Source organism: Cynara cardunculus, unplaced genomic scaffold (assembly GCF_001531365.2).
Source record: "Cynara cardunculus var. scolymus isolate 2C unplaced genomic scaffold, CcrdV1 Un_Scaffold_509, whole genome shotgun sequence".
Classification (NCBI taxonomy): Eukaryota; Viridiplantae; Streptophyta; class Magnoliopsida; order Asterales; family Asteraceae; genus Cynara; species Cynara cardunculus.
The window spans coordinates 149,808-160,397 of NW_020200583.1; the positions used below are offsets into that span (position 1 = coordinate 149,808).

At 35.3% G+C, this 10,590-nt stretch overlaps 2 protein-coding genes across 4 annotated transcripts; one reads left to right on the forward strand and one right to left on the reverse strand.

Moving 5' to 3' along the window:
- Positions 1 to 570: 570 nt before the first annotated feature.
- LOC112501747 (protein MOS2-like) lies at positions 571 to 2,178 on the reverse strand. 2 transcript variants are annotated; one of them, XM_025105462.1, is made up of 2 exons: positions 1,520 to 2,178; positions 571 to 1,012 (listed from the first exon to the last, which is right to left on the reverse strand). In XM_025105462.1, exons 1-2 carry the CDS (start codon positions 2,108 to 2,110, stop codon positions 1,007 to 1,009), a joined length of 597 nt encoding a protein of 198 aa, XP_024961230.1. In that variant the 5' UTR covers positions 2,111 to 2,178; the 3' UTR covers positions 571 to 1,006. The 2 variants fall into 2 exon arrangements, with proteins under 2 accessions (XP_024961230.1, XP_024961229.1); XM_025105461.1 differs by having other exon boundaries at positions 1,511 to 2,177.
- Positions 2,179 to 4,109: 1,931 nt separating this feature from the next.
- LOC112501741 lies at positions 4,110 to 7,951 on the forward strand. 2 transcript variants are annotated; one of them, XM_025105446.1, is made up of 5 exons: positions 4,110 to 4,203; positions 5,422 to 5,531; positions 5,603 to 6,171; positions 6,830 to 6,950; positions 7,676 to 7,951. In XM_025105446.1, exons 1-5 carry the CDS (start codon positions 4,129 to 4,131, stop codon positions 7,806 to 7,808), a joined length of 1,008 nt encoding a protein of 335 aa, XP_024961214.1. In that variant the 5' UTR covers positions 4,110 to 4,128; the 3' UTR covers positions 7,809 to 7,951. The 2 variants fall into 2 exon arrangements, with proteins under 2 accessions (XP_024961214.1, XP_024961215.1); XM_025105447.1 differs by having other exon boundaries at positions 4,115 to 4,203; positions 5,603 to 5,862.
- Positions 7,952 to 10,590: the final 2,639 nt, after the last annotated feature.

The following is a 10,590-nucleotide window of genomic DNA, read 5'->3' on the forward strand; positions in this document are numbered from 1 at the left end:
ATTTGAGTCTAACATTCAGGATTGGACTTGACGAAGATGATGCAAGAAAACTTGGAAGAGTTTTTACAACCTTATAGAAATATGGGTTTTGCACGATGAGAGCGACTTACAGTTAGCACATCGATACAGTATACGTGCTACATAGGAATAATGAAACATGCTCATAATATCGATAGATCATCAAAGCTTGGAAGAGTTGATAACAAATCCATCAACTATCACTATGGTCACTTCACAAAAACAATAAATACTTTCTGTGCGGTCGCTTTTAAGAAATGTGGCCACTATAACGTGTCCACTGACCTTTATTAGTTGTTTCAACGTGACTCGCATTGCCTCGTCAACTTTTGACCGTGCAACACCCATCATAAACTTTACATGATTTCATAGAAAAATGTTGAAAATAAATTAACACGATTTTTGACACTCCTTTTTTTTCTCTAACAGATGGTCATAACTTCGTCTGGATTCGAATCCTACTGAGAGGAATGTGGTTACCAACTAATCCTTTTGTAGTGGTGGATCATGTATGTGTTCTTAAGAAAAAAGAATTTGTCCAATTTTCGAGGTATCAAAATAGCATGGAAACACCTAAGAACTAAGCGCAATGTGAGTCCATTTTCGGCCTATTTGTTTCGTATGAGAAACCTATTTGACCATGGAGGTTCACCTGCAATAACTTCATGTTATTCGTGATTGACCCAGGTATTAGTCGGTGCGTATAAAATGACCAGATGCCAATGGTTAACAAAAAGAAGTTATATGAATAGCAGATAATATTTTTTCCTGCATTTTTGAGCTGAATTTCGGAACAGGAAACTTGATTGATCCCAGGACTCCAGCTCGAACTGAACTCTGAAAATATCAGTCTGACATTTCGTCGAACACTTGGTGTGTGTATTAACTTTAGTATTGCACGCTGGCAGTCCCAAGTTCTCGACGTGTAAACACCAGCAAACGCAGCACGGACCAGGAGAAAGTAGATCGATCTCTAGAAATCCCAACTCTATTTCTGTAAAATTGACACGGCTTGAACACGAACATACAAACAACAACAAAAACAACCCCATACGGCCGACCCAATAACTTCTAACAATATAGTTGTGAGCTGTGGCAGATTCAGAAACTTAGGGGTGTCAAAAAAATTCCAAAACTGAATAACCCACATGCACCAAAATGATTTCAAATTATAAGGGGTATATGGGATTGCTTATCCAAAACAACTTATGTTTCTTTACAAAAGCTCTTATCAACTTATTAGAAGTCAGAAGAGTTTAACTTCTTCAAAAACTTTTTATTACCCGTTTGACACCGGTATAAGTTGTTTATCCAAACACTCGAAAATGCTTATTACCAGTGCCACATCGGAATAAGTCAATAAGTTGTTTTTATAAGCAATCAAACACCCCCTAAGTATTTGGTTTTCGAGTTAAATAGTTCAATTAACATAATAATACCATATTAACAAATTCAAAGATCATATGATGACAACAATAGGAAATCTTCATGCCATCCATACCCTTTCGATAAACCCTAACCCCTCTTTTGCATTCCATTTTGTATACTGAACCACCTTCACATCCTCTTTTGCATTCTTCCCAATTCCTCTTCCTTCATACCATCCATACCCTTTCAACAAAGCAGGAGCAAATTCTTCAATCGACACATCATCAAACTCTTCCAAACCTCTATCTTCCGGCAACCTCTCCAGATCCCTTTTCAAATTCTTTAACATCAATTGATCAATCAAAGACGATGATTCAGAACCAGAACCTTTCTTGCAACGGAGATTGAGGCCTTTGATGATGTTGGGGTCGAATGGTTCGACGGTAGAGTTTGGTTCTACTTCGAATTCGAGATTTGGGTCGTCGGATTTGAAGGGCGGATCGGTATTTTCGGTTTTGTTTTGAGGTTTCCACTCGTTGGGAATTGGGGGGATTATTAATGGGGTTTTGGAAGTGGAATCGGCTAGGGTTTTGGATGGATCGAACTCTGTGACGAATTCCTTTTTTGCGGATTGATCGTGTTGATTCTGTGAAGAATATGAAGTGGATTTTGAGGGTTTGGATGAGTTATTTGATGATGAAAGAGAGAAGGAAAGTTTTTTCATGGTGCCTTGTGAGTGTGGAGGAAGATGAAGATGCGATGTTGAACAGCAAGGAACAAAAATCTTTATTTCATTGTTAAAAGAGGGTAAATTAAATAATGTATTTTAATTTGATTCATATTTTGGTGATATATCTTTAAAATTTTCGGATAATTAGTTGAAGTATTAACCGATTATCATGTTGATGTAACGAGTGATGTGGTATTCAACTAAGTATTATTTGTTGATATGGTTAGTAGAATGGATTTTTTTAATCTAAAATTAGTCTTTAACTGGTTATCTGAGTACTTAAATGTTTAAAATTTTACATTTTTAGTCTTCAACCAGTTATCTGGTTAATTAAATGTTTAAAACTTTACATGTTAGATATCAAAATGAAAGTTTTAAAAGTACGTTATCCAAAATATGAATCAAGTTAACGTACGTTACTTTTTCATGCAATTTGCTCTTATATATTTTACTATATATACCAAAAAGTCATATTTCTCAAAAAAAAAAAAAAAAGACATGCTACAATCATGTTCGGTATATTATAGAGCTGAGCTCAGAGTATTAGCTCATACTTATTGCTCGAAAAGTTCGATAAGAATTAGAGTCGAGTTTTTATAAATTAAATTGGATAAAAATTTGACTCGATCAACAATGGCGGACTCGTTATTTTTGTTGAACATATACATTTTCAAGATAAATCAAAGACTCGCAAAGTCGTTTGATATTTTTTTATACGAATTTCCACTGTTTTGAAAGATTTTTTTAAGTTATTTGGTTGATTCAAGCGACTTTTTTTTGTTTTTTTGGTTGATATTTTTTGTATTTTCTAATATCCGGAGTCGTTTGATTAGTGGGCGTTTCTTTTATACCCCAAAAAAAATTACTTGTGAAAATCAGTTGAGTAGGTGTACGAGACCCTGCTCGGCAGAGGCAAACCTATATTGAAGGACACGGTGGGGCGAGCCAACACTTCATTTTTTGTTGTAAGGGGAAAATATTACGTTTCTAATGAATGTCACTAGATTGTTTTGTTAGGTGTCATCGTATTATGTTTTAAACTGAAGTATTAGCACAAGACTTTAATGATAGAGATGGTAAATGTTCTTGCCTTTGTACAAAAGGCATGGGTTCGAGTACCACTGTTGTCGAATTTGTTGTTTTTTAAGTTAAATTTTTGTGTTCTTTTGTATACCTCTTGTTTTTTTAAAAATATATGTAAAAAGGACTATCTTTTTTATGCAAGGATAAGGAACCAACCAACATATCTTTATTAATATTATAAAAAAAAATTAGTTATTTTTATAGTCAAATTGCGTCACCACTTAGGGGGTATTTGGGATTGCTTAATTGAAACAACTTATGATTTTCTACAAAGGTCTTTATCAAACTTATTATAAGTTAGAATGGTTTAACTTATTCAAAAACTTCTTATTATTGGTTTGACATCGATATAAGCTGTTTATCCAAACACTCAAAAGTGCTTATTACCGGTGTCATACCGGAATAAGTCAATGAATTGTTTTTATCGGCTTTCATAGGCCTATCCTTGTTGATCAAGCACAAATCGAGTTCGAGAGGAAATTACTCGATAAAAAGTTTGACTCAATGAACTGTGTTAGAGACAAAGTGAGTTTACTAAACACTTACCCAATAAGCGTTTACCGATAAAAATTTAACACTATCATTTACTTACCGGGTAATATTTTAGTCCACCAAAACGGTATCGTATGCAACAATTTACCCGATAAGCGCTTACGTCACCTTCACTTATAGGACAAGACTCTTGGTTCTTGTCTTGCTCTTACCGGGTAAGATTCTTGGTCAACGTGACTTGGTGTTCACTTACCCGAGTAAGCGTTTGGTAAACGGTCCCGTAGTCATGTTGCGATTTTTAAACTCTAGGGGGTTAAGTGTTACATTTTAAAGTTAAAGGGGAAAACACATCAATTCTTTTGTACCCCTGAATCCTCCCCCTATAAAACTTCAGAGCGAACACAAACGCCTCAATTGCGGCACACTTGCAGAAACCAATGGCGAAATATGGCGAACTCTGGGACGATTCTGCTCTCGTCAAAGCTTTCGACGATGCTATTTCCAAATACAAGGTCTGTCTTTCTCTATTTCTTTCAAAAACCGTGAGTTGCATCTATCGGTATTGAGTTCTGTTTGAAATTTGCATCACTCTAGGCAGTAGCAGTAGAAAATCCATGGTGGAAGACCTTATTAATGGCAGGAAAATGACCTAGTTTTCTTGAAAGTCGGTTACATGTGTTCAAATGAGCATTCAAATCCATTAACTCATTTGAATTTGTTGTTTTGGAGATAAAAAAAAAAACTAGGTTTTGCGTCATACATTCAGTGTGTTGTTCACTTGAAAATGTGTATGTATTGTTCCAGAGGGATAATAGTTTACGGATCGATTAATTCCTTTCTGTAGATAAATACATGCGTTTGAATAATTTTGATAGTGTATGTTTGGTAGGATTGTCGGCTTAAGAAACTTATGCCTCTATCTGTCTATGCTCCAAAGGTTGACATAGTTTAAAAACTACCAATGATCCATCTGCAAAAGTCGAAACACAATCAGATAGGACTAATCAGTAAAATAAACTTGGTGATATCACCTGGCATTCTTAAGCAAAATAAATAAATTCGCCAATGCTAAGTAAGGTTAAGATTTTAATTTCTATCTATTTGACTATATTAAATAAGCATAAGCTCGAGCACCTTATAACAATCAACAATAGATATATGGTACAGCAAATTTATAGACTTTTAGCATACATAAACATAAGAGTTAACCAAAGGGCCTTTGGTCTAGCGGTATCATAGTATTTGGCCTCCTAGGAGGTCAGGGGTTCAAACCTCACTAAAGATGAGGGGGTGTGTGAGTTTATTTGTTGCATTTGCTGTATATAAATATTATATACTTCAAAAAGAAAAAACGTAAGAGTTAAGGCACAAGGGACTTTTCATTTGCAAACTACACCTCTTATGTAGCCTTCACCGAGCGCATACAGGATTATAATGTATAACTTTCATGTATCGATCCATGGGTTTAGCTATATACAACACGGTTTTGCAAGACCTACCAGATATTGACCTCATGTATCTTGGATTGGGTTACTCTGCGTTAGGATACTTATGAAGTCAAGTATAGTCTTGTTGTTGGCATATAATTCTTGAGGCAAATCTATGACAACCAACCAAATGTTACCACGTGGTCCGCCAAACTTATTGTGGTGTTTTTAGATATCGAATTAAAACGTAGTAAATGCACATTCTTTATCTGACTTTTCACAATGAATTGCCTCTATGTTCAGATAATGCATGGCAAAGGAGGGGACGAGGATTTGCTTAAGGAAGAAAAAATCACAAAAGGCACAGAAGAAAATGCACCTATCATCATGAATGGAAGTAATGAAGTTAAAAGGTATGTGTGTGTATCGAATGTCAGTATCTCTGTTCCTGAGTTTATCTTAATCGACTGTTTTTTGTTTATAGTGCGAACGTGGAGACAGACAATAAAACCACAGACATGACAAAGAACATAACACATACAAGAGAGGCTACAGATTCTTCAGTTGCTGAAAAATGTTCTTCGGAGGTCATTGACAAATGTACACCCCCATCAATTGTTGTTCAAGTTGATGCAGAAAGTGCAGAAGCTTACAAACGTTTACTCGACCAATATAACGCTGTAGAGGAACAAAGACAAAAACTTTTAGAACAATTTTCCCAATATGGCAATTGGGACTATCAAGGTTATGGTTATGGTTATGATTATGGTGCTGCTTATGATTCTCAATATCATCCTGTGCCTGCACCCCAACCTTCCGGCCCTCCCATATGTTCTTGTCGTCCCTATGTATGTCCATACTCAACTGCACCATGCACCTCCTTGGCTGCAGCTTCCTCTTGTGAAACTTGTGTTGGTAGTACAGCATTAGCTCATAGTGGAAGCCCGGCTCCTTTAGAAGATGGTGGTTTTATTAAAGCAGCAATGAGAGCTGTGGACCAAGCTATTCATTCATTTAACACACAAACTTCTGGTATACCTGAGGTAGATAAAGGTCGGTATGCTTTTTGGTGAATATTTTAATTTTGTAATGTATTAATATCCGCTTCTCTTGATTCTTGCTCAACTTGGGGAGCGTTTATGAACAAAAATTTGGTAGGTGCTAACCAGTAAGGGTGTGGTCTGGATAAGCGCTGATTGAGTAAGGAGCCTCGCCTTTCCTTCCATACCAAGTCAACATCTTGGTTAATGTCATTTGTTGGTCAGAGTGTATGGTAAACGACCTCACCTCTTACTGGGTAAACATCTCTTAGGGCCTGTTTATTAGTAGCTTAATCAGCTTAATGGGACTCGCAACTTATTTGGTCAGCTATACATGACTGTGGTAGTGGCTTAGAGAAAGTGGCTTATTCAGTAAGCTTCTAAAAGGATCTTTATGCAGAGAGCCAAGTTTTTCCCGAGCCAACCCCTCCAAATTAAAAAATACACTCCTTCCATCTATGAAAACCCCCTCTCAAACAAAAACCTTCTCAATTTATACAGACAGATTAATCCACACAGACAATTTTATCCATATAGGACGTAATGGAAAATCAACCAAACAACCACTTACCTAGTAAATGGCCCCTTTGTTTCTGATTTCTACTTTTATTTGATCAGTATTATGCATGTGATAAAGTAGCATTGTGAGTTGACTTGTGTATGATTTGCAGAGGGAAAGAAAGGCCAAGAAGTAGAGACGGGTTCAACAAACGTGGCACAAGACAGAACTTCTCAAACGGATCTTTCAGTTGTCTTAAATGCTTGGTTTTCTGCAGGATTCCACACCGGCAAGTAAGTAGTGTTGCATGCTCTTTTCATACAACCCCAGCATTTTATATTTCATCAATTATTACTTGCATGGACATCAATGATTACTTGCATAACCACAAGGGTGGTGTCTGATTGGTTTTAGCCTGGCTCCAAAGGTCAAAAGTACCTGGAGGTCCCAGGTTCAAATCCAATGAAGAATAAAAATCCCTGGCCACCCTGAAAATCTAAAACTCTTTTGGGTTAATACCACGAAAAGTTATTTGGTCCACTCATGTACCATCGAGTGAATATAAGTGTTGACCCTTCTACCATTAAATTTTATGTATTTTGCCACTATATGGCATAGAGGTACTAGGGTGTGACGTGAGTAATTTAGTAATTTACCAATCTTGTCACATATTTTTGTGGGACAGAAAAATTGCATTTTTATCACACTTGGATCTTGTCCTGTCCCGGTCTATTGTCGCACCTAACGTGTGACAACAAGTTTTTGTACAGTCCCATCATGTCCTACGTGCCAGACGCACCCCCAGGGTACAGGAACCAAATAAACAATTTTTATAATATGTGGTGCCCAAAATATTTTATCTGTTCATCAACCTCAACAAGCTTTTCACCCAAGCTATTTTGGGAAAATCTTAAAATGGTCAAACTTAAACCACAGTCAACACGCTCTTCCATTAGTAGGCATCTCTCCGAGCATGCTTCTATCAAGGTCTAGTGTAATCTTGTGTTCTTATATGTAGGTACCTCTCAGAACAGAGAAAACCGGCAGTGTCAACTTCATCTCCTCTTACAACCAGGGAGGAAATCGAGCGGGTTCCTTCCAAAGAAAACAGCACCGATTCAAGCTTTAAAGAGATTCCCAAAGGAAAGTAACCAGCGGTAGGAGCGTGTTGCAGCCGCTGTTCTCGGGAAAGCAGTCAACCAATGCAAGAAGCAATCTCCTGATTGTTTGTGAGTATTCGAGATTACCGATAGACTACGTTTTAATCATAATATCTTATATTCGTGATTTTTGCCAATAGCTGAGTTTTGAAGTAGCATCTAAAATTTTGATGTAAACTGAAAACAAAAATTTAATGACATGTTCGAGTAAAATAGTCTAGAAATACAAATTAACATTAGAATAAACCACTAATAGTAAAACATATCAAATGTATATGCATAACACATACCGAATAATGTTAAAACATATCAGACGCTTTTATAATCAAATGAAAATTTAAATTAGAAATAAGTAAACTATTCCTGGAAATACTAAGGGGCTGTTTGGCAATTGCTGAATGGTTTGGTGCAGAATGATTAAGAGGCTTTCATGATATAATGCACCAACATGAAATATAATTGTTTGGTAATTTTGTACAATGAAATTAGGGCTCTTAATGGTTAAGGGAGATCCAAGATACAAAACAATTCAGAGGGTATTAGAACCATTAAGAGGCAAACTTTTTTTTGCCAAACAAGATTCACCTCTTAATGATTCAGAGATTGCCTCTTAATGGAACTATTAAGAGGTAAACAAACAACCCCTTAAGCTTTACCATTCATACACCCAACATTTTGCTTAATTTCTTTAATTGTTAAACCAATTTAATCTGTTTTAAACGTTATTAGGTATGTGTTATGCATATGCATTTGATATGTTTTCACATTATTGGTTTATTTCAATGTTAGTTTTTGTTTCTGGATTGGGTTTTACTTTGTAAACATTTCATTAAAATTTTCTATTTCTGGTTTACATCCCACTACATTGTGCGGTACACAACTAGTATATATATATACTATTCCATCCTCCACAGCCCGGAAACTTAATTTTGTGTAAGACGAGAAGAATCTACGCTGTCTATGAAATCTAGTGTATGGTTAATCGTATGTCTATGTACGCTACTATGGACGTAATTTCATACCATTTGTATCAAGGATACAAATATGTGTTAGATTATTTCTCAACCTTTGTGGTTAGTTCTTTAAATCATGTGCTGCTTAGGGGCCGTACACCAAACGTTTACACGGGTAAGCGCTTACCAAGTAACATTACCTCACCGGATGAATATAGTAAGGACCAAGAGATCTCAGGTTCAAATCCAAGGAGGGAAAAAAATCCCCTTGTGGCCATGGAGGTTCAAATGCGGCGACTCCGGGCTATCTGCAAAAAGCAGTTGGAGCTTAGAGAACAATAAAAACATATTCGTCGTCTCTCTCCTATCTGTAGTAAAAAGCAGTTCTCTTTGCCGGCTGGTTGGAGCTTAGATAACAATAAAAACGCTATTTTAACGTATAGTTGGAGTTGCTCTTATAATATATAAGAAACAAGATTTTTATACTCACCAAATAAAATTTATATAATGGGTACTGATAATGCTCTAACAAATTTTGATATTATACCAAAAAAAACAACGTATTAACGGTTGTTTTATAAAGTTCATGTAACAAATATATTGAAAGAAATACATATATGTCAAGGCTTCGACCGAGTTCACGAGGCACTGCTACTTTTTTTGAAAAACAGTTATATTCGGAGACAATTATCGATTCAAAGTTTTCTCTAAAACTTTCTATTTTTGTTTATAGAAAAGGGTATATCATCTCTTTCTGAAACAGAGAATGGTCAAAAATCAGTTTTCAGGTTGGATTTTGAGTCGATCCTTCTAAAATCGGGCCATATCGTAGGACTGATCCTAGGCCTAGTAACTGGGTCCTAACTCGGCCGGTTTTTAAAAAATATATTCTTTAAAAATCTTTTTACACAAAGGTTAATATATTGGAGAACGGGTCACTTAATTAACATTAAGAACTTTTCGTACTAACGGAGTATTTACAAGGGGTGTTAGGAATATTTTTTTAATTATGATTTTTGAAATTTAGTATTCTAATACATTTTAAAAATACATTTATTTGAAAAAAGTGTGGAAATCTTGTACAAAACTTGAAGAAGAAAAAAAACATCAGGGGTTGTTTAGCAGTTGCTGAATGGTTTGTTATAGAATGATTAAGTCGTCAGAATGATTAAGAGGCTTTCATGATATAGTGCAAAATAAGATATAATTGTTTGGTAATTGTTTACAATGAAATTATGGTGCTAAATGGTTAAAGAAGGTTCATGATACAAAATCATTCAGAAGATTTTAGAACCATTAAGTAATAAACATTTTTTGTCAAACAATATTCATCTTTTAACGATTCAGATATTGCATCTTAATGGAACTATTAAAAGGTAAACAAACAACCCCTCAGTCATATACATAACCAGTCCCAAACCAAACCTTGAAATTCCATAAAAACTTATATAAAAATCATTAATAATGATGCAATAAAATAAATCCATGAAACTTGTTACCATTTGCATTCCCGTGCTCATTTATCATACTCCTTCCCATTTAAAAATAAGAGGTTGTTAGACAGTTGTTGAATGATTTGGTACAGAATGATTAAGAGACTCTCATTATAAAGTATAAAATGAAATATAATTGTTTGGTATTTATTTACAACGAAATTAGGACGTTGAATGGTTAAAGGAAACCCATGATACAAAATCATTCAAAGGGTTTAAAAACCATTAAGAGACAGACTTTATTTACCAAACAAGATTCACATTTTAACGATTCAGAAATTGAATCTTAATAGAACTATTAAGAGGTAAACAAATAACCCCTAAAAA

Coding starts and splice junctions, on each gene's coding strand:
- LOC112501747 (XM_025105461.1), bottom strand. CDS start 2,110: ATGAAAAAACTTTCCTTCTCTCTTTCATCATCAAATAACTCATCCAAA.
- LOC112501741 (XM_025105446.1), top strand. CDS start 4,129: ATGGCGAAATATGGCGAACTCTGGGACGATTCTGCTCTCGTCAAAGCT. Junction 6,172..6,829: donor TATACCTGAGGTAGATAAAG/GTCGGTATGCTT, acceptor TATGATTTGCAG/AGGGAAAGAAAGGCCAAGAA. Junction 6,951..7,675: donor GCAGGATTCCACACCGGCAA/GTAAGTAGTGTT, acceptor TCTTATATGTAG/GTACCTCTCAGAACAGAGAA.